The 24,465-nt window shown below is 43.7% G+C and overlaps 1 protein-coding gene across 3 annotated transcripts; it reads right to left on the bottom strand.

Moving 5' to 3' along the window:
* Window positions 1–13,182: 13,182 nt before the first annotated feature.
* scramb1 (phospholipid scramblase 1) lies at window positions 13,183–18,387 on the bottom strand. 3 transcript variants are annotated; one of them, XM_018008435.2, is made up of 6 exons: window positions 18,231–18,387; window positions 17,931–18,177; window positions 16,556–16,814; window positions 14,489–14,979; window positions 14,272–14,430; window positions 13,183–14,081 (listed from the first exon to the last, which is right to left on the bottom strand). In XM_018008435.2, exons 2-6 carry the CDS (start codon window positions 18,108–18,110, stop codon window positions 14,022–14,024), a joined length of 1,149 nt encoding a protein of 382 aa, XP_017863924.1. In that variant the 5' UTR covers window positions 18,111–18,177; window positions 18,231–18,387; the 3' UTR covers window positions 13,183–14,021. The 3 variants fall into 3 exon arrangements, with proteins under 3 accessions (XP_017863924.1, XP_017863925.1, XP_089323077.1); XM_018008436.2 differs by having other exon boundaries at window positions 17,931–18,174; window positions 18,231–18,357; XM_089466951.1 differs by having other exon boundaries at window positions 17,931–18,184; window positions 18,231–18,356.
* Between the last annotated feature and the right edge of the window lie 6,078 nt (window positions 18,388–24,465).

The raw sequence follows: 24,465 nt of genomic DNA, 5'->3' as shown, positions 1-24,465 counted from the left end.
TGTGCTTGTATTTGTAACTGAGTTTATGTGGGGCTTGCTTCGCAGCTTCAAAAAAAGAAAGAAGAAAATAAAAGCAAAAGTCTGATGTGGCCTCTACATGAGCATTACGGCAAGAAATTGACATTCTTGGCCTCCTCGCTCGCTCGCACGAGCACAGTGCAGGCAATTCGAATAAGTAAATACAACAAACACAGCAAGTTAAATACCAAAAACTGGCTACAGGCACTTTCTCTTTCTTTCACTGCCGATAACGGCAGCAACAACAACAACAACCACAGCAACAACAGCAGCAACAACGCCGACAACGACAACAGGTAACAACAACAACCAAAAGGGAAGCAGAAAATCAACGACTGGCATCCACAGCAAATACAAAATAAATAGACCAATTGCTCTTATTACAATTGTTGTTGCTGCCCTCAGGCAATTTATAATTTAGTCATACATAAACGCCCATGCACACACACACACACACTCATACATATATTTATTAGATTCTACGAAGAAATTCACTTCAAGTGTTTTTGGTAATTGACACTGAGATGGCAATGAAATGGGGGCGGGGCAGGAGCCGTGTGGGCGTCACAGCTGACTGCTGTGGGCGTGACTAGAGCATTAATAAAATGCTATTTATGCTCATAAAACTGTCAAGCTGAAGTGTCGGCAACAAAACAAAATTATGATAGCAGCAGCGAGAGATATCAATGTCAGATCTGAATCAGCTCTGACACTGCAAGCACGACGTGTTTGACTCAGCTTCCATTCCAAGTACTTGAGCACCTTGCCGGCATTGATAAGGCGTAATTGTGGTTTGAAGATTAAAAAACAAAAAGAGATTTAAGACTCGTCTGGGATAAGTCTGCTAATCCAGACGGCATAATTAGAATGAATTCTCCGAATTCGCCTTTAATCGTGCTGCTCCAAACAATGCGAGTAATTTGCCATGGAACGCAACTCTCTAATAGCCCAGCACTATTTGAATTTATGCAGATCTCTTAGCAGCCTTTACTTTCATAATTTGGCAATTTAAGCGGGATTCCACAGCTGCGCAAAGTTTTTTCTATGATTCACCTTGTTTGCGTCGCATTGTTAGCTTTCCATTAAAACTGATTCATCTGTTTGCTATTTTGTCACTAATATTTGGCAGATAACACAGGGTTGTCAAATTTACTGTCTTCGTTCGTTTGTTTATGTAAATTTGCTTAATTCGTGTTGTGCCCTCGAATGACAAAGCCTTTTCAATTATCTTCATTTCATTTGGGTGTGTCCTCTGATTACCCGATACTTTTTTCTGCTCTCCGGAAGCTGCACATATTCCGGCTATCGCATTCAATCACAAAATTTAATAAATATGCAAATGCGCAACGCTCAAGCTTATCTGAAAGTTATAGATTTCCATTGAAGGTGTTGCTATTGCGATTAGCTAGTGTCAAAGTGTTTGCCAGACAAGCGAATACGAGTGCGAATGCGAATGCGAATACGTGTCGTATGCGTGTTTTCTAGCTCTCCTGCGATACAATTGACGAGCTGTAATTGGCACTTTGTCATGGAGTTGCCATTAGTGATAGTTGGTTTTGGCACTCGAGCAATTGTTAGCGGACGGACAGACGATTGTGTCGATTGTGTAATCAAATGTGTTTCCAGCATGAATAAATTCACTTTCAGTGACATTTCGGAATTATGCAAGCGGATAACACATTCATTTAAAAGCACTTTCTTTTCACGCACAACCACAAACACACACACACGCATACAGAGAGACACTTAGCACAGTGTTTCGTGTGCCATGCATTAAATAATGTCGTTTGAATTAACACCGAAAAAGTCAACGCGCTCGACCCGCCCCCCCTCAACGGCCGACCATGGCATTAGCATAGCCCGCGGCTGTTTATTTTGTAGCATACTTTCGGGAGGCTTACGAAAATAAGGCGAGCGTCTTGAGTTGTTGGTCATGTTAACAAGGCTGGCATTTGCATTAAATCTGAGTAGATACACGGACCGGAAACACGCTGTCCAGCTGCCCGTAGCTGAAGATAAAGTGACTCGGGAGCGGCCTTGGGGACAGTGCTTAAAGCTGGACATTTGCATAGCAACCACTCAGGGTAAACAGCCTGAGGAAAACTCCACAATGGTTCCTCGATTTTCTATACAGAAATGAGTAATCCTTATTCATACGGCACTTAATGTATTCAATTAAATTTTGGCCAACGTTAACTAAGCTTGATTAGAGAATATTTCGGAGTCCAGTAACTTAAATTTCGTGAACCGCTGCCCATTCACACGCATTCTGATTCACAGTCTAATTTGCATTTGTAAATGCAAATGAGTCTCAAATGCGGCGAGGTCAAGCGACTTGAATATCTGACAGCTGTTGGGTCAGTTCGCTTCTTGTTTTCCTATAATTGGATACCGCTTGGCTCTGCTCCGATGCATTTCGCCTGCCGCATCGAGTTTCGAGTCGAGAGGCATACGGCAAAATGATTACAATGGGCCGGCAAGGAGCAGCGCTGACGACTTTTATTTTTCCGTGAAATCAAATGTCAAACACACATTGTTGGATGTTGGTGAACCAGGCAAGGGCAGGACACAGCCTAACCTTGACAAACCTCTATGCTGGAGCGCACTCCTCGCCCCTCGCTCTGTTCCCTCGGAGTTCGGTTTATTTTACCTGCTGCTTTTGGCTTTGGCTTTACTGATGTTACGCTTCTCTTGCTTTTTATTGCCTCGAGCTGCAGGCTATGCTGAAGTCTTCAAGGACTTGTGGGCAGTGGGCGGTGGGCGGTGGGTGCCGGGCAGAGCTGACCCTACTGACACCGGTTACGGCTGCTTGTCTTGGCCGCCGACTCAACTTCCGGACCCAAATTCAATTTTCGTCGCATTTTATTTTGATTTCAATTCAATTTTCCCAGCGTTTAGGAACGGTAAACAATAATTAGATGCGCCGTCGACTGATCTCCGCATACACTTACAATATGGCCCACATCTCTGAGATGCAGCCATCTGGCCCCTTGCTACACCCACCCCACACACACACATAGATTGGTTCGATTTGCCCAAAGTGCAGAGTCAGTAAAATTAAATTGGATTTCCATTGTGACGAACTAGACAAGGCCGTTTAGCAAGAGCAGAGCCGGCCTTGCGGTCATCCGAAATAGTCGGAATGCTTGTGCCTCAATTGCCGTAAACTCTCACTACTTTACGGCTTTAAGTCGCTCCCAACTGTCGCGCGGACTAATGTTTTTTTAAACGATGCCGCCGCACAATGGGATGATAATTGAAAGTTTGCGGTGAGAATTTACGGGCGAAGAATCGATTTCGAATAGTGGAACTTCACTTTTCCTTTCTCTCCGCTGTTTGGCTATTTTAGCTTTGTTTACAAACTGATTGATCTCAGCGCAGTGCAGTCGATTTATAAACGTCGCCAAACAATTTCTGTATGTACATTACAATTCGAGTTCAAGCTGTCGCTCGATATTGTTTGAGGACCATCAATTTCTCTCGATAATCCCGGCACTGTGCGATAGGCAGCTCCTCGTGGAATTGAGAATTGAGCAATTGCATGGAAACGCAATTATTCTGTGTACTGACTGTGCGCCCCAGCAATAATTATTATTGATCGCACTTCAATTTGTTGTGCATTTTTTATGCCTCGCTTACAATAAAATCCATTTGCCAGCCCAGCAACGCGACGCCGGCGACGACATCAGCGATTGTTGATGATTTTACAAATGCGCTTAATGACATTGCGTTGCCATTTGGCAGCCAGCCCACCTCCCGACCAGACCCGACCCGGCCAGGCTGTCAGCCAGCTAGGGAAGCCTCTTAGCCAGGCCAGCACACAACAAATATTTGCTTAAAGGCTCTGTGCTCTGCGGCCTGTGATTGAAGCTTAATGCATATGAAATGGTAATTACGCGTACGCCTCACGGTGCAGCGGAAGCAAGCCCCAGCCCAGCACTTATTGTCGCTCATTTATCTTATTAATAGCCCGGCGGGGAGGGCGGCGCACGATTTATCAAGCAGCTGGATAGAAAAAAGAGCTTCTCATCTCGCCAGCTCAATCGCAGATGTCGCTGCGTCTGTCATTTCTATAATAAACTTCGGGCCATTGACTCGCCGCATGTGAGTCCTTTCTGCCGCTGAAGGATGAACAATAAAAAGCAGGCAACAGTTTGACAGTTGGCAGAGTTCGCGCATAGTCTAGACGATATAATTGTGGCCAACATATCGTGTGCTCGCCTCGGCCTGGTAGTCGGCCTTGCTAATAGCATTTTTAGCGCCAACTCAGGCCAAGTGCAATAAATCAGCCAAACGAATGGCAAAGCTTTAGTTTCCACCTGCCTTTTAAATCACAAGGTGTCATGGCAAAGCCTGACTCCGACTCCGACTCCGACTACGACTCTGACCCGGACTCGTGTTCTATTTGTGATGAGGGTCTCTGCAAAGTATGCAACAGTCCATGTAGTTCCCACTAGACCAGCCGCTCAATGGGGTCAGCACGAGCATGTTGGGGTCCTGTGCTTAATACGTATTACTTATTTATTTCGACTGTCCAACAGTTGTCCGCTTGTCACGTACAACAGTCGCAGCTTGATTTATAAACATTTACATAACTAGAATTTTTTCATTTAGATGTTGTCCTTCCATCTTCAGTTCTTTTTGCATTGTCTAAGCTTTGCTGGACTGTTGCACGTTGCCCAATTAGACGCAGCAATAAATTGCTCAGCAATTTGAGGCAAGCCGGAAATAAAGACCGGCTTGTGTTTCTCTGGCTCTGCAGTGCCGTTAATTAAAAAGTTTTCATACAACTTAATTGAAATAGATCTCGATTGGAGTTTTTATTGATATTTTGCTTACGCTGACGTTTGCCGTTTGCCGTTTGCCGTCTGCCGTCTGCCGTTTGCCATCGCTCGAAATGAAACTAAATAATTAGTTTGCTGGCCTCTTTTGGGTAAACTTTTCGGCATTTCAAGTGGCGAAGTTGCTTACCAGACTGTTTGCGAAACAGCTCGAGTGGCAGCAGCAGCAGCAGCACTCAGAAATGCCAGCATTCGAAATGCCAAAACTTAACACATTATGAGAATTTGGGCTCTTTGGGCGAATGCATTTGACATTTCGGTATATGGTATTTTATTGGGACAACACAGCTGTTACACAAGTTTAAAGCGAACGCTTGTATAAACAATGTACTAAGAGTCCACTGCTTGGGGCCATGCAAGCCGCATAAATAATGCTGCAAACTTTTTGTCACTTGAGGCGCAACCCTTGCTGATAAGGCCAACCCCTAGCCAGAGCCAATAACAAAATCAATATCCTCAGCATCGCCATTGGCTTTAAATAGCGAACGGAGCTAAGAGGCAAGCCAAATACTCCAGCAAATATCTGACGGCAAATTGATTTGGCCGTCAAGTATTTACCCCAACTAGTTAATCTATCAGAGCAGACGAATAGAGAGATCAGTGTTGGTCCTGTAAGGGCCCTGCTTTGCGCTGTCTTGGGCCGTAAGTCCCGTCAAGGAGTTGGCCATGTGAAGGCCGTCAAAGGGAAATGTTGTTTTCCAACTTTTTCGCAGGAAGTTTTGAGCGTGGCGCAGCTGCGGCTTGCCGGCTTGGCGGCTCCTGCGGCGCTTGTTATTGTTGTTATTTACGATTAAAGTTAGCCGTGCTGCGCCGTGCCATCTACGCCGTGCCGCTGCTGGGCTCGTAAACAGCTTGCGGGCACTTGAATGGGATTTTTCTTGGCGTTCGCAATTTGCATGCTGCAGTCGGAGATTGCAACATCGATTGGCTTTGCCAAGTTTATGGGCGACCGCAGCAATTTCTATTTCCATTTTCATTGCTCATTGGCCATTCGCCATTGGCCGTTTGCCGGTTGCCGTTTGCCAGTCGTAATAAGCTCTATTTGCAATTAAATTTCATTTTATTCAATTGCCGCGCGAATGTTTAATTGTAGCGTCAATTCGGCGCACAAACACAAACACAAACGCACACACGCGCACACACACAACCATATATTGCATATACAGTTCGCTTTTCGCATGTTTAATGCAAGTAATCAGCATTAAGCCATGTTTAGGCAAGCGACAGCCACCAAAACCGCATACCCATTGTATTTGTGGGTCACCCAACGACACACCCATACACCCATACACACACACACACACAGACACTGACGGCAGCTGCTGCTGTCACATTTACATAATTTCATTTGCAACAAATGCGGAGGCCAATTGCCAACAGTCCCCACATTTCCATTTCCATTAACATTGCGGTACCTATTCCTTCGCAGGACCCGTGCGAATGAGCAGGAGGAGCCTCACATGTTTCTGTTAACAAAATTATATTTAACTGTTGATTTGCCATGTCAGCGTCGAGCGATGTGCGAGCACTCATTCCGCACATATTTGTATAAATATTCATCAGTTAATATCTATGGCTATATAAATAGTAGTGCTCTCCAAAGAACGAGAGAGAGAGAGAGAGAGAGTGAGAGAGAGCGAAAGGGAGTGTGTGTATGATATGGCCGGAATGACAGCCGGAAGCTCTTTCATTAATTAAGTTCGAATTCCTCTTTTTTGCATGCTGCGTTGACGTTGACTCGCATGCTGCACGCAGCGCTCAGAGGCGGCGAGTGCGAGGGGGTCGAGTGGGAGACAAAACTGCCTGCCTCTCAACGGCACAGACAGGAGCATCACGATGACACAGCCACAAACAGACTCAATCTTGTTGAGTAAGCGCCACTAATTTGTTTTTTCTTACCCCCTCTATCTCTCTCTTTTTCCCTCTCTCTCTCTCACTCTTCAGGAAGCCCTCTCACATTACGCCTCTTTGGCTGGGGCTGCTGCGTTGGTGGCATGCATAATTTATTGACCTAAAATTTGCATCGGTTTCTGTTCGCACGTGTATGTCAGGCTAAAAGCCTATACTATTGGCCCGGCTCAATGGCGGACCAGCAACAAATACCCTTTTAATAAGCATGCGAGCTGCTGGACCTATCGTCTAATGATGGCAGCCATCCATGCAGCCTGGCAGCTCCAGCAGCCAGCCTCAAGTGTGCTCTGCTCCTACTCAAGGCTTGCCATGCAATTTACCCATTAAAAATCATTAGCAAAGGTATTCTGTGTCTACCTGCCTGCAGCTGCCTAGATGCCGAGCTGCCTGGCTGCTGAGGCCACGCCGATGCCGGTGAAGCAACATTTTTGGCTGGCAGCCTTGCCACAGCTGCATGCTGCATGCTGCATACTTTATGGCTCCAGCCAAAGCATTTTTATTAAACAACGAGCCAGCAGGCACTGACAATTTTGCAACTTTTACAGAAGCTTGCCATTGTTAGACAAACACTGCATGCATGCTGTCATCACAGACTGCCGTGCACTTGGCTGGTCTACCTCCTCCGAGATCGAATGATCATCCACTGTTTACAATGTTGAGGTACTAAATGAAAATTTTGCCTATATGGCTTTATGGAGTGCAGATTTGGGGGATTGCTGCCAAATCCAACTACAAAAGAATCCAAGTACTGCAAAATAGAGTACTTCGACAGATCACAAACTGTCCCTGGTATGTACGTGGATCCACACTACATAAAGATTTAAAGCTGCATACTGTCGAAGAGCAGATTGGCAGGCACACAAGCAGGTACAGTGACAGACTGTTGAGACACCGCAATCTACTCGCAAGAGGACTGTTACCTGCCAGACCTCTAAGAAGACTCAAACGGCAAGGCTTTGCCAAAACTATTGGACAATAGTAAAACCTCCACAACTTAAAATCCCCGTAACTTGGTATGGGGTTCGGCTCTATTATTAATTTACCTTCCCTGTGTTGTTATGGTTCTATTTTTGATGTACCGGTTCTACACTTAATAAATATATTAAAAAAAAGTGAAAAAAAAAAAAAAAAAAAAAAACTAAATGAAAAGCAGCAATCAGAGATGGACCCGTGTGTGGTCAAAGGCCAACTGGTGTGGATGCAGCAGTGTGCCACGCAGAAGCTGAACGCATCTATCGCATCGCAACAAAAACATGAAGCAGAAATCTGCTAAAGTACACATGAAATAGTAGTAGTTGCACTACTACTACTACTACAACAAAGGAAAACAAATTAGAGTACGCTAATTAGCATGGCCCGATTAGCAGATCCCTGCGAAAATGCAGATACTCAAATCATTCTCCACTTCCTTTGTGCATAAATAACGAACAACACGTGCACATGTACACACACACACATAAAAATGTAGTTCAGTCTGCGACTCGGCGTGGATTGCAATTTGGACTATATAAACGGAAATTGTTTGTTGACTGCATCTTGACCTATTATTTCTTGAGCAACGATTTAACAACTTCCAATCCTTGTAGGAAGACATAATTTATCAATTGTCAGAGTATGATTAGTGTATTGACCAAAGTTCTAGTACTTTACATATAAGTCGTGCAAATTTCATACGAAATGAAGAAGGAATTAAGAATCCAAGATGTAAAAATTCGGAGTATTTATTGCAGGAGACCCATAATAAATCTGCAATTTTTCCTTTTGTTTGTATGCAAGTAATGCTTAAAACACGTATCGTTTTTATTGACATTTGTCGATAGTAATCAATTTAAATTATTAACACATCTTGGGTTCGGCGGAAAGGATTATACATTTCAAAGTTCAGATCTCTAGCTTCTATGGATTACAAGATCGTTGCGTTCATTTAAACGGACTTACATACGTACATAGCTCAACGAGTTTCACTGGAAGGCCCCAGTTGCCAGTGCTTCATTTTTATATATATACATAAATAGATGAGCATTTAATAGGTGCATTTAATTTTGTAACATACATTTTCACAGAACTCTGATTCTCACTTGCAATGACCTTAGGGTTCTTCAACTTTTATCATACTTATTAAAAATAAGTATTATTTTAGCAGATAAAGACGAAGAGGGGGTCTCGAGTCTCGTGACGGGGGACTACCATATAAAATTTGAATATGTTCACATTCATGTTTAATGCCAAGAAAAGTTCTATGCAGCAGATGCAGCAACACAATAAAATGACTAATAGAACTAGCAGAAAAGTTGCCTGCGAATTTGCAGTCAGGCACAGCTCTTAACTCGGCGTGAAATTAAGCCGAAAAGTTTGCGTGTAAATCGAATTATGCAACACACAGAAACAGCAACTGTGCATAATTATAAATTCAGCGAACCACAGAGCCGCAAAATTTTGTAATTCGAAGTGCAGTCCGCACCACATCCGGCCGACGCCACTGCCATTTCACAGTTTGCGCTAATTTTTGATTTTTTGTTGGCATTTCATGGCGAATGGGCTGCATTAAAATATATACAATTGCCGTACTAATTGTGTAAAAATGATAAAATGTTTTACAAATATTTTGTTTGCTAATTATGTGTGGCAATTTAGGCCACAAAATGCAATTAGCCCAGAGCGAAATTGACTGAAATATGAGAGTAGCCAGGCGGGAGCCTCTTAAAGTCAGCTCGGGAACAATTGCTGCACACCAAATGTCGAGCACGTCAAATGCAGACAGCCAAAAAAGTGGCAATTCATAATGTCACGCATACGCCAGGTGAGCCGAGTTTTAAATTGAAAGTCTCGGTGTTTGGACAATGACAGAACGTTACTCAGCCCATCGAAGGCCGTGTTGTCTTTGCCAGCACGCAACGTCAAATTGCTTTGATGAGGGTACAATATTTGCCACGCCCTTAAAAACACACTTGTTGCACATCCACGCAGCCACCAATCACCCTGCCACCCACACCGCCTGCCGCTGTGCGCTATCAAATTATTCAAACAAAATTTGAAACTAGGCTTGCGTAGAAATTAATTGAAGGGACAGAGTCCGGCTCCTAGGCATCGTCGCCTTGCTGTCGTTCGCAAGATTCTTAAGAAAATTGACGCAACTTTTGAAACGTTGTAGGCCAAGCGGAAATGGTTTGACCGACTCAACACCGACATGCGCGTTTGAAAATGTTAACCTGCGAAATAAAAGTAATTTAATTAGTTCACATAGCCGGCGCAAGTAATTTCCCTCTCGGTCCGCAAAGAAAACTTTTATTGTCGCTGTTGGGCAACGGCGCCAGCTGCATGGCTCCGTATTCCTTTGTGCTCCCACTGCTCCGGCGGAATCCTTGCCCTGGCAACAACTGCGCTGACATCTCTCTCTGTGCTCGCTGGCGGCGCTGCTGCCTTTTGTCACCTGTGCGTGTGAATGCCTCGAATACCTGTGCGCGATTTCAATGCAGTTGCGTGAATACGCAAAACTTGAACTACTTATTTGCCGACGCACAACATAAAGCTGTCAATGTAAATGTGCGTGTGTGTGCCCGTGTGCGTGTGCGTGTGTGTGACCTGTTATTTATGTACACAGAGGCAAACGTCTTCTTAGGACAACATTCAGAATAATTGGCCATTCGAAAACTGGGCGGAGGAAATGGAAAAACTTACTCAAAATGAATCGTCCGCATTCACAATTGACAACGTTCCAGGACAAATAGACGCTCAGTCAGCACTCAGTGAGCACTCAACACTCAGCCGTCTTCAGATTTCAGCACATTTAATATGCAACATTTGTGCGCAACTTGGCTGACTTATTTATTCATTATTCATGAGGATGGCCGCTCCACTCGCTCCTTCAATTATGCAATCTGCAAAATACACTGAAAATTCCCACTGCTCAATTTTCACACCGGAAGCTATAGCCCCTTGCTCTCAAGCAGCGGCACTCACACACACTCGCATTTATTCATTATCAATCATTTATTCATTAAGTCACGGACAGCCAGCTGCTCATTGCGAGCGCCAAAGTTTATACGCAATCGGAAAATTTTAATAAAAATTCTTACGTTAAATTACGCTCAACAATCAATGTGTGCCCCGCCCACGCCCAGTCGCCCAGTCGCCCAGCCACCCTCAATCCACTTGTCGCTGTCATCGTCCAACTGTTCGCTTAAGTGGTGTTAAGTATTTGAAAATCTGTGCTCCTCCATACACCCCTGCCCACTGTCCCCTGCCCCTTGCCCCCTGCCAGCGCCACTGCCCGTGGAATGCTGCTCTGCTGTTCTATATTTGTGCTTTGCTCTGCGGCCGCTTTTTGTTTTTTGTTTTATTGTTTTACGACAGTTGGCCAAATACTTTGGCTTGCAAAACTTTTGCGCCTGATGGTCATTCATTTGTCCGTGATTTACGAAAGCCAGCCACCCACTGCCCACTGCCACGGCCCTGCTCATCTGGCCCGCCCATTAGGCAACTCCACTAGCATTTAGTGCTATTAATTTATTGCTCCATTGCCACCTTATATGTGCTCGTAGCTCTCGGCAGCTCTCTCACGCACTCTTCCATGCCTCCTGGGTAGTCACGCCATGCAGAGAGGCTTGCGGCTGCTGTGATAGGCGCTGCTAGTCGTTGCATAGTTTGTCCAGGATTACCTTTGAGCCCGATGCAGCAGCGGCAACAGGCAGAAAGCTCGAGCGATTGTTATTAATTTCCAGGTCATGCAGCTGCTCAAAGTTGCTTAGCAACACCCGCAGCTAGCGCAGTGGAGCTGACATGCACTCAACTTGTTGCGGCTCAATCGTAGCTCCTGCAGAAAGGGCATGGAGCTGACAGACACCGAGTGGAGTTGCTCCATATCATTGCTGCTCATTGATGCCCGTAAGCCTTAGGCTTTCGTTCCAGAGATTGATGCAGTCTTTAAAAACAGTTTCACACATGCTGCCACATGTTGTTTCTTGGCAAATAGGAATTCGATTTGTGCTAAGATTTCGCCTGGCCGACTGCCTGACTCAGTGTCCCAGCAGCAAGCCTCGTAACTTTTCCATTATCCTGGGAAAGGAGCCGTCCGCCCGTCTTCATTTGATTGGGTCAAAGGGTGAGTCTCTCCAGCCTATTGAATACGTAATCCTCCAGAACCCTCACATTATTCGAGCTGTAGTCAAGCAATTTCAGCCAATTAATATTAGTGGCTACGTTGAGCACTCGCAGCGGGTGCAGCGCATAGAAAATACCTCTTTCTATAACATGAAGTCAGTTGAAGTGCAAGCGAAAGTGACACCACGGAAACTACGAAGAAGAGCGGGTCTTGAAAGTGTGTCAGTTTAAAGGCATCTTAGCTTACAGCTCCAGCATTGCTGTTGCTAATGGCAAAGTACCACAGGTTGGCCCTCGAGCCAATTGTAATGTGCTCCTGTTCATTGGTGTGTAGATCCAAGAGTGTGAAGTGCTTGAAATTCTTGAAGGCATCAAACTCTAGTACACGGGCTATTGAATTGCTTGAGAAGTTGGCGTAGACAAGATTGGGCAACCGCCTCATCAGATGGGCAACAGGTCGTTGTGGCTGACATCCAAGCTGACTAGGTCGCGTTGTCAGGCTGACAGTGGGATAAATTAAGTTGGACCCATTCCTAGCCAACGTGAAGCCACCAGACTGTGACAGATACAATTCACGCAGCTTAGCTAGCTCGGGAAGGAGACTTTATCACCTTCAATGCCATTGTGCTCCTTGACAACATTCACGCTTTGCCAATCCTCTTCAACTGCTCAAAGTTTTCAGACATAGTTTTGATGTACAATATATTCGCATTCCTGTACTCCTTTTGCCTGCAGCTCACAGAAAACGAGTAGGACTAAGGCTGGAATCAATGGCGACAACATCTCAACTACAACTACAAAAGTCGCTCTCTAATTAATTTAGAGTTTAGGCGGGACTACTGGAGAGGAATCTTATTGTCAAGTAAATCGATTTTCATTATTGCATTGTTCCCCAAAATTTATTTGTGTAGAACAAGATATAGGAAATATATACATTCTTAAGCTGAAGACCGGAGCCGAAGAATTGCCAGAGCTTGATTCCTCAGTTAGTCTTATTCTTAGTTTAATTTAAATCTTTAATGGATAAATATTTATTCTTCCTCTTGCCCGCTTTGTTTTCAAATGTATTAATTAATCAATATTCCCTTTATTTAAAATATGTAAACTTCGCCTTCAAGTTTCTCTCCTACGGCTTCTGTAATTATATTCAAAATAAATAATATGTATGCCAAATGTTAGGCAAGAGCTGAATGAAGATCACAGAAATCAGTTTATTTTCACTTGGCTAAAATTAAAGAAGCCCCAAACCAGCTAACTGAGTTAGCTCCACCTTCATTTTATTTGGCGTGTTTATAAATAAAATATACGTAAGTTTGTTTATTTAAACAAATCGTACTAGTTGAATCTTTTATTTTAAAGCTGATTTTAAATTCATTTAAATAAATATAAAATGTGCAGGTATCGACTTCGATGTGCACCTAAACACAATATACATATATATATTTGCTAACTTCATATAACAATCATAGATAGGTACTTTATCAGAGCAGATTAATATATTCAATGTGTTCACTTTAAATACTCTGCAATATTGATAAAAATATACATTTTATGCACTTAATATATATAAATATATAGTTTGTATTTATATTAAATATATGAAGACACATAAATAGTTAAAGTACATTTTACACCCTGTCTGGATTTGTATTTGATTTTCTGATTTCCTTTCATATAAATATATTTATTATTTATTATTCATTGTTACACGAATATTAAGACGGCGATTCTTCGTTAAATACACAAAATAAGAATAAGTAAATATTCTCTTCAGCTTTTCCCTGCATATATTTATTCTCTTTTTTCGATTTATTATATACATATACATATATATGTATATTTCCTTTGTTTATATAAAAATAATAATTATTATATATAAATATCATAATACACAACCCAATAACAGTGTGATCTAATAGACAGAACAGAAATAATTACATTCAAAATGTATCCTGAGTATAACGAAAAAATGTAAGAACTTTTAAATCGCTTTTAGCGAAACTTGTTGAAATCAATTCAATATCATTTGGGCGACTGAAAAATGCGTTTGCTTTGGCCATAGCGGACTAGTATGCGATAGTTCACAGGGCTTCGATAGTCAATTTCACACTACATTGGGGTCACGTCTATCGTACAAAAATTTACAAACAGCTAGAACATTCCAGGAGTATCTCCCTCGCGGTTGCCAGACTTCTCAAAGAACATGGCATCCTGAAAGAAGAGAATAAGTGAAGTCAGATATCATTCAATACAAATCAGTAAAAAGAGTAGACTCTGCGTTTGGGCTTTTGCTACCGACAATTCCCGCAATATATCAACTTTTGAATTAAGGCGAAAAGCAATGAGTTCTGGGTGATTTAATATCTGTTTGCGGGATTAAATAACAGAAGCGCTTTCTTACAATGAGGAACGTGGCGCCCAGCAGCACGGCTTTCATGCGTACATCCAAATCCAGTGGGAAAGTGATGCCAAAGAAGTCGGCGTCCGTAAAGACTTCGCGTGCCAGACCTGACCACTGCTTTGATATTTTTCCCACCTTCGCTCCAGTTAGCGAGACAATCTGTATTGAAAATATAATTATTAACAAGTCTCTCAGCTATCAGGTTTCAAGCACTTGCATTGAACTCGACGTCGCCACAGAGCGAGAACGTGCAGAATGGACCCTCAATGCGAAGCACAGTATCGCCAAGGTGATTCAAAATGCGGAACGACGGAGAGCAAATGGACCACTCCTGCTCTATAGATCCAATAACATTGCCAGGCGGTGCGGAGACCTCCATTGTCTGTAGGCAGCAGGGAAAGCAGCAAGCTGAGCAGGCCAATGGCCGATTCAGGTGAATGACCTCTTGCTGGAAATTGTCGAAAATTTTCATATCGAAGGGCCGTGCAGGACCACACATGTTGCGAGTGCAGCAGTCATTGTCCTCCACCGCGTAGTAGACCTTCTGGCCGAGTGCGTTTTTGATTGAGAACTTGTTATTGGTCTCGAAGCCAATGAAAGCCTCAAGCAGCTCCACCTTCTGTTTAACTAAAAGCTGGTCTATACTCGTAAGGTACTCCAATCCGCGCGGACAATTCGGAATGCCTGAGGGTATACTCATCCAGTCGCCTGTTGCGGAATGAAAGAACGTTAAATGAAAAGATGAGAAAAAAAGGCACATTAATCAGCCTAGTCTTCAGTCGAGCGCTCTCTCAAAATCACATCAACATGTGTGGGATGCACGCCCCAGCCCCCGACCGCCCACAAAAGCGTGTCAATTGGTCAATGTCGCTGTCATCGCTTCAATTGCCCAACGTCATCAAGAACAAGCCTAATTGAAGGCATTACAATGGAGAGACCACGACCCTGGGCGGTTTATTGTGCTTTTTATGCCACTACAATGACTTTTTATATCTAATCTCATTGTGGCGTTAGAGGTAATATTTACGCAGATGATATTTCATCACGACGAGTCTATTATAATTCTTCTCTATGGCACAGCTGCCTCGACAGATTTGCAATCTGCGCGATAAGATATATCGCACTGAACTGATTTAGCCTTGACAGGCCTATCACACTTGAAGTAAGAATAAAGGAAAGCTCAAGTTAAACGCTTTGAGTCGGCTCACCTCCTGTCCTCGTCGCTAATATAGAACTCGTAGCCCTTTCGCTTCGCCGACTTGTTCAGCCGCATTGTGTGCCGAAACTTTTTGGGCAAGGGCTTATTGGCCTCACGGCAGACCAGCTGCTTAAGCGTCTTGGACCTTGTGCAGAAGAAGTTGTACTGGCTGTACAGTGAGTGCCAAATGAACCGCAACACTTTCGAGCCACTGCTGGCCCCGCCACTCGGGGCGTCCTTCTGGTCCCCAGACTCGTTTTTAGTCAGATCCAGTGTGGACAGGTAATTGGAGCTGGATGCTGGAACAGTGGCGGCTGCTACGGTATTCGGCACTGACATCGCACTCACTAATCAATATTCAGGCTGCTGCGACTGCTCTCGATGCTGCACCGAGCTGAACTGAACGTCTGCCTGAGAGAGGGCCCCCAAGTTGACAGTTGACGGCCCGTCGGCTTTCAAAATTCATCGTAGTCCACATAGCCGAACGTGTCTTAAATAGCGCATTGTATTATTTTATTGGTTCAATTAAAGCGAACGGCGGACGGCGCTCCGTGATAAGAGCCAGCGGGTTGGCTTTGGGTTGCATATAGCTACGAGGAAGCGCCGGGGTCTTTATCAAGTCGGAGAGTAAGCGCACTTTGTTTGTCAACAACAAAATCTTTGAGCTGACAGAAACGGTTCTGCATTATCTTTGCTTATCTGGACAAGAGCTCATCTGGGACAGTTCGAAAAACCAAGCAAGCTGTGAATGTAAATGTTTACCACTCTATTTCGGGTGCTAATAGAACAGAACTTTGTAGTCTGCCGCCACGCTCTCTGTAACCACCTTGAAACCGTGCGATGCGTGGCGACGATCGCTATTATCACATTCAGAGTGCAGCGACCCTAATTCGAATGTAAAACTGGGCTATGTCTGAATGCGTTCCCTTGTCTTAATTGACTTCAGTCCATTCCTATTGTGCTATCGCACTCGTTCAGAGCTGCTTGAGCTGTGCCCCACACCTACAAATACACCACATGTACATGCGTCTGTAGATTGAAGTAAAGTGCGATCCGTTATGTTTACTAGCAACTGATGCAACTTACCTGCTGGTCCTCCTGGTCCCATGCCTGGATGGGGCTGAGCTGGTGGCATGCCTGGCTGGCTTATGATTGGCTGCTGCGGACCTGCTGGCCCTGGTGGATACCCAAATGGCTGCGGTGGACCAGCGGGGCCAGGCGGATAGCCGTAAGGTGGAGCCCCGCCTCCAGCTCCAAAGGGAGCTGGACCTCCATAATTGGGCTCGCCGGCAGGCATTTGAGGAACTGGAGCATAACCTCCTTGAGGTAGACCCGGCGAGAATCCCTGTAATTGAATGAATGTTTACAAAATACAGAATATATGGTCAGCGAAAAATAAAATCTTTTATATAAACCTGTAGTATTGCTTACATGGCATAAAACTCTTAATAGATATATTAGATAATCGACCGAGTCGAATCGACGGTTATCGAATTTACAATACATTTATTATTTATGCAAAGCAAAGCCTTGTATCGATTTTTCAACATATATATTGAAAGCTACACTTATGTACCTAGCTTATCTCTGCTTATATTCTGGAGCCTTCTGATAAAGTATTTTATATTGTTAAAGAGCTATCTGATATGGTATGTCAATGTTCATAAGAATTTCTTTATACTGCATGGCGCTTGTTATACCAATATTTACTATCCCGAAGATTATACTGTATGATATGTGGCAAGTGTCATGAATGATGTAATGCGAGCTGCACGATATCGTATTTCGAGTCGCTGAGCTCCCAATCGGGCTGATGAAGTTAGAAAACAGAGATTAATTGGATAAATAAACTGTTCTGTTGTTGCTAACGATACATATGATGGATCGATTTGCATACCTGTGATGAGGATAATATCTTATCGGCTTAGCAAGGGGAGTATAGCGAAGGCGGATCACAAGGAAAGAGCGAGCCCTGAATATGATGGACTTGGACTTGACTTGGTACTTGCAAAATTTAATGGAGTTAAAATAGAGAAATGTCACTAAAAGACAAATAATTTTTACAACAATAGTATTCACATAATAAAAGCGCCTAATAGAAGCGAAAGCCCGAGCTTGATTCAAATGCAATCGCACTTAAATTTATATCATGACTAACTAATTAGTGGAACAACTAAAAACTTGCTAAGCTTTGCGATTCCAGTAAAATATGAAATATTCCATTTCGTTTTCATGATTATCTCTGATTATTTACACAGTGAAACTCGCCTATAGTGCACTGGAGACATTATTGCATTGCAATGCAAGTCACCTGCCGTATCGCTTATGAATCAGAACAAAAATAGACACGCAAACTTAAAACTGACGTCATTGAATGGATATGTGTCTGTGCGTTCATACGTGCATATATAGTATAACTCAATTATGTATACCAAAGTTGACAACGCCCCCAAAAACTCACATAGTTAACGGGCTGTGGCTGTGGCTGGGGATGTAGTGGGCCGGGGGGGTAGGGTGCATTCGGCGGGGCGTATGGTGCACTGGCGGGCGGCGCATACGGAGCTCCCTCGGCGGGCGGAGCGTTTGGTGGATAGTAGCCTGGTGGCACGTATCCCCCTTTGTTGATGTTGTTCATGTTCATGCTGCCTTGCGTTGTTGTTGCAGGTGGTTGGAAGCTGTGTTTCCACGCAGAGCGCCTCAATTCGCTGCTGTTATCTTTGTTTATGATCAATTAATCTGCGCTGTTTATGTGGATACTTACAATTTGCCTCTTGAATGTGACTCTAAACTAAATTCAACACTTGTTATTTTGTTACCAGAATAGCAAAGAGCGATGAGGCAGTGTGCCCCGTTGAGATTTCTAGCAAAATGCTACGCAATTGAAGTTTCTATCGGTGCAGGTATCGATATGTGTTTAGAGCGTTTTGAACTGCTTGCCGTTCTCATTCACTGACTCATAGGTGGCGCTAAGGCATTTGCAGCATCCTCATGTCTTAAGCACCAGGTGGCACTTTACTGCGCAAGCTCCACAGTTGCACTGTAGATGGCGCTTTGGGTACACACAAATATTTAAGTACAGAGATTAAATAGAAGACGAGTTTTACGAATTGTTTTGAATGAATAAATGGATTGACGGATAATAGATTTCAAAATTATACTTTCACAATTTTTGCCTCGATATTATCTTTGACCCGTACAAATCTGTTGTGGACCAAAAAAATGTATTTAGTGTTTGCTCTTCTTTTGCCGAAGTTTATAGTTTTCAGGCGAATAAATGTACAAAATAGCGTTATCTACTTTTTGTATCAACAGAAACCGCCATTTTTTATTTATCTGCTGTTACTTCTCTTTCGTTTTTTTTTTCTCTCCCATTTTTTTTTTTTTTTTTTTTTACAGACGGCAAAAACACAGCCCACATTTTTTCTAATGCGCAAATTCTGTGCAAGGGTGCGAGTGCGTCAGAGTGCGGGCTGGTCGCTGCGAAGGTATGAGAGGGACGGAGAGCGAGGGAGAGAGAGAGTGAGAGAGAGGCGGGTAGCGATGCAAGAGGGCTGCCAGAGAGGTTGGCGTAGTTAGCGCGCATAAAAAATGGCGGTTTCCGAGGCAGGCAAACAGAGAAAAAACCGTTGGACGAGGAGGAGTCGCCCTGCTGCTGTTGCTGCCCCCGCTCTGCCGGCGTGAGTGCGAGCGAGAGAGAGAGAGTTACAGTCAAACAGAAAAAAATGCTAAAAAAAAATGTAGAAAAAATGCGAGCGAAATCCACCCCATGGCAAAGGCAAAGGGACAGCAAACAGACGTCACTCACTCACACACACACACACACATACACAGTGGAACATTGTAATTACCAATACAAATGCAGAGCGCTACGGAGCAATCATGAGCATGAGTGCCACACCCACTGCCACCCACTCGTGGTCTTTGCTTTAGATTTCCGACTCTGGGGGCGAGAGCTAAGCGAGAGGCAAAAAAAAAAAAAAACACAAACTAAAAACACGTTGAAATGAGCGCCTTAATGCGCCATATAACGCGATATTAATGCTGTTGCATTTGTGACAGTGTGTGTGTGTGTGTGAGTTTTGCACATTCAATTAGTTGGCATTGCTTTTCGCATGGCAACAGCAACAACAACTACAACAAACAGCCGACTCAGAGTGCATTTCTGCGGTTGGCAACCGACACAACTGAAGCGGCTCCTGCCACTCGCCACCCACCAGCACCCACACAGCACTGCACTCCACCCACACATGACCTCGACCTCAACTCTTTGGCATGCGCTGCGCCTGCCTGTGGCGCCCGCACCGCCGCCGCAGCTGCAGTGCTTAAAAATCTTGAAAAATCAGGCAGCCGGCAAACGTATTGCAGCTCCAGCCGAGGCACGCTCAATGCGGGCATCGTCCTCCGCCCCAGCTCCAGCTCCAGCTCCAGCTCCCGCCCCAGCTCTGCCGAGGCTATTGTGTAACCAACTGCAGACATGAGTAGAAACAGAAGCAGTTGCAGCAGCGCAGCCAAGGGTGGGCGCAGGTGCCCAGCCAGTCAGCCAGGCAGCCCGTCAGCCCGCCGGCCAGGGGCAACCGAGATGGGTCTCATCTCTGGGCGATGCTCATTAGCCGCTGTTTTTCGCCTTCGAGCATTGAAAACTACAAATTGAGCTGAGGCAGCTTTTTGTATTATTTTGTTATTTATAGTCGGCTCGATCAAATATCTCTCTCTGTGTGCGTGTGTTCGTGTGTGTGAGTGGGATCTCTGTTATCGAAAGCTGAGCCAACTTTCAATGGAACTGCAGAGCCATAAATCAAGTGGCGAGGATCCGCGCTGTCCCTTCGCCAGCCAGAAGCTAACGTCTAATGTCCATGTTGGCAATTGATCGATGGCTCTCGAGCTGGCCTTTTGCATTTTTATTGTGTGGCCAGCAACTCGAAGGGACCTCAGACTCAGGCCCAGACTCGAGCTCGCCTGCAGACAGAGGCAGCCAGAACCAGAGAAACATCTGCTAGTCGAGTGATGCTTCGGGTCTGATATGATTCGGGTGCAAAAAGATATTTTGGCGCGTGTTCTAAGGAATTCGCACAAGGCAGTGAAATAATTTACATTTAAATGCGAGTAGTTGGGGCGCAGAGGAGCTGGAAGCGACGTCAGACATCATCATATTAAATAAATTAAGAGGAATGTAATTTGAAACTGTTTCATTCGAGTATCTGAAATCTTATAATGTCTGAGCAAATTATCTAAAATAAATAAATGAATCATTAATGATCTTATTTGAATTTGATCAGGAATAGTAGTCTAAGTTGATATAACAGACAATAATCGATTGTTTTCCTTCCAATGGCGATTTACTTATATTGCGAAATCAGGCTGGGAATAATTGAAACCATAATCGATCCTTTCAAACAACATCTTTCGAAGCTATTGTTTGTGAATTCTAGACTTTGACTTAATAATTAAATAATTACACAATTATACTTTTTGCAGTCTTAAAAAATATTTTAAAAATTATTTAACGATTATTTTGCATCGATTGATTGATATTAATAATCGTTTAGCTTACATTAATCAGTTGATTTAATAATCGATTAATACATCTTGCTTGCCATCACTAAAAATCAATAAGTATGAACTGAATGATTCTGGATGGAGTCTAGTCTAAATCTAGGAATAAAGAATTTTATTTTTTTATTTAAATTGAAATAAAACAAAGCAGTAAACAGAATGATTTAAATCCTGAAATCTCGAAAGATCCATTGAGCCTCGCTCTTAATCCAGTTCAACTGCAAATAACGGCTCTTTGAATTTACACTTCGTCAAGTTTAAATGAGAATTAAATTAACATATTTTAGAAGCGAATGAAACAGGCTTTAATTGAGTAAAAACTTAATGATTAACTCAAAGCTGTGAAATGATGTGGTTACTGTCTGTTGAAATTGAACTTAATATAAGTATAACATTTTGTATTCCTGTTCAAAAGTCTCAAGAGAGATTGTTCTATGAAAGATTTAATTTAATGCTCGCTAGTTTAATAACGTTGCTGAATTTAGCTTTAAATCGAATCTCGGAAAATTCGCTGCCAAATGAATTGCACATTGCCTTGGGTCAGGGATGTTGCATGAGTGTTGCATGTGTGTTGCATGTGTGTGTGTGGCAGACAGCGAAAACAGAAAATAGGGGGAACAGCAGCGAAGCCAGCCTAAGTGTGTCAATGTGAAGGACAATGCCAACAACAACAACAACAACAACAACAACAACAACTGCAACTGCAATCGGCCAGCCAACAGGCGGGCGAGTCGAGCGCAGCTGTTGATGTCCAAAAAGAGATACACGAGGTCATCTGCACATATTTTGGTCCCAATGCCCATGCAATCACGTAAAAGAATGACAGGAAATGCGCGCACACACACACACACACACACACGCAGACACAGAGAGAGAGGGAGGGAGGGAGAGCGCATTCAACGACACCTGTGATTATGCATGGCTATTGGGAAAGTTGGTTGACCTGGGTCAGGGTTCGTTTCGCATTGGGTCGCTGTGGCTGTGGCCGTCGACGGGATGAAAGTGTTTTTAGCTTAATTACTTAATTAGCACTTGGGCCAGGCGTGCCGCCGCCAAGGGTCAGAGCTGGCCGAAACTGGGTCAGCAGCGGCAAAGCTGAAAAAGGGCTTATGCACGGCGCAAATCTTAATGAGTTTTCGTTTTATTTTACTTTATTTCCATTTGCAACCCGTTCGGTGCGTCCTTTGGTCCTTTTTGTAATTAAAAGCACAATGACCCGACCCAGCGACCCTTTTCGCCGGCACGCATCCCTGTCACGGGTTGTGGTGGGGCTGGCGGTGGGGTTGGGGCTGCGAGGCTTCCGAGCTGGCGCGCAATTAATTATCGAGTGTTGAACTTGAACTTGGCTGCCAAAGGCGAGCAGTGGGCTTTAGAGAGCGCCTTGACGCTTATTGATTTTACCACAGAGAATTCGCCCAGAAGAAGAAGATAGAGAGAGAGACCCAGAGAGAGATAGAGAGGGAGAGGGGAAGGGAGGGAGGACGCTTCAGTTCAGTCTGCTGGCCACATGTCATGGCCCAGAGATTTAAATCAAAACTGACAGCAGCACAAAGCAAAGGACTCGGACGTGCTGCTTGTGCCTTAACCCTTTCGCTCCGCCTGTGGACTCTGGGCAGGGCCTGGGCAGGATGCTGCCACACGGTAATTGCTTATTTAAGCGCGCGCGTTCGTCCTTTCACGGGATGCTGCCAGCATTCGCTGCACAAAAAACTCGCACAAAACAAAGCAAATGCCGCGTGTAATTATTGCACGGGCCGCGGGAGGAGGGCGGCCGAGGGGCTGAGTGGCCAGGCAGGCAACAGCGGGCAGCTGTCTAGCCAGCCTCTGACCAGAGCCAGGACCAGCCCGAAATGAACTGCAAATCAAACAAGGACTCAACGCGAACCGCATGCGTGCATATTAAAAATGTTTTAAAATGAAATTTCGGCAGCGGCGACTCTTTTTTCCGTGTGTGTGTGTGTGTGTGTTTTCAGTGCCTCGTAAAGGGTTAAGGCTTTTGTTGTGCATCCAACTGTGAGCTGAGGTCCTGTGATCCTGTATGCTACACACACACACACAGACACACACACATGTGTGTGTAAACGGGCTTGCAGCTGTCGTTATCTAGTCTGGGCTATCTCGCTGGGCCGGCACTGATTGAGCTTAGGCCAAGGGTCAGCCACGGGGTGGATCGACGAGTTGTTCGACTCGAAGTGCTTTTGGGGTTTTTACAGGCTGGCGCGCTCGTTTATCGCCTGTCGATAGACAATCTCAGTCTGGCTAGAGCTACGAATACAAAATACAAAATACAAAACATAAAATAAATCATGCACGTCTGTTAACAACTCAATAATAATAACAATTGCAGAAAAAGTTGCTGCCCGAGCCGTGGCCATAAATTATAACGGGTTTGCCGTTTGGTGGGCATGAACAAAACACACACGAGCGAAACATGTTGAAACATTTTTCAATTTTAATGACACCAAATGAAGGCAGCTAGTGCTGCTGCTGCTTGAGAACTCGCGCTTGGTTGCCACAAGAAATAACAGAAATTATTGTCAATAATTACAATGCGGCCCGGGCTGGTCTTTGACGCATTTGACAGACGGTAGGAGTTAAAAAGCGTGTGAGTTGTTCGGCCTCAGGTGCCAAGAGCACAGGGGCGCAGCAGCGATGACTACAAAGGGGGTTGCAAAAGGTTGCCAGGGCTAATGCCTCGACCTATCCGAATGTCGCAGATTATCAGTCATTGATATTGCAGCTATTAAAGGACATTTTACATTTGGGCAAATGCTCCATTTGTAAGACACGAGCAGTTGAGGGTAAGTCAAAGATCGTTATGAATTATATTGGAATATAAACAATACCCACTTCCTAGCAGTATTTGTATTATTTTTCGCCTCTGTCGACTTTTCACGACTTTAATAACTCTTAGGTTACGAAAAGTCCAAGCAATTACATATATATCTACTTATATAAAACTTGACTCTAATCTAGAGCTGCAGAGTCATCTATAGTAGCTCCAGCTGATGGGGTTTTCCAACGAGAGTTCAGTATAGAACAGATTTCTAAAATTATAAACTTTAATACACAGGCATCGGGATCAAAGAAGAAAGATTGAAATAAATAACTTTTATGAAATTTATTATTATTATTGATTTTACATGTCGTATTATAATATTGAATGGATTCGTCATAATATAAAATCAGAGATCATATATGATTTTAACAGTCGCATAGATTTGTAAATAGATCCAGCTAAGTGGAAATGAAATATTAAATTATTCTTTTTAATGCAATATATTTATTATAAATATAAAAGAACTATAAGAAACAAAATAAATATTAGTAATAAGAAGTAAATATTATTACAACTAAAATATTTAATTATGTATTAAACTATAAACATTGAAAATATAAAAAGCTGGTATAATGGATTAAATTAAACATTTTTGGGTGTAAGA

The sequence above is a fragment of the Drosophila arizonae genome, chromosome 4 (assembly GCF_054131065.1).
Source record: "Drosophila arizonae isolate 15081-1271.41 chromosome 4, UAZ_ARI_1.0, whole genome shotgun sequence".
NCBI classification, from domain to species: Eukaryota; Metazoa; Arthropoda; class Insecta; order Diptera; family Drosophilidae; genus Drosophila; species Drosophila arizonae.
This window is presented reverse-complemented; position numbering and strand designations above follow the sequence as displayed.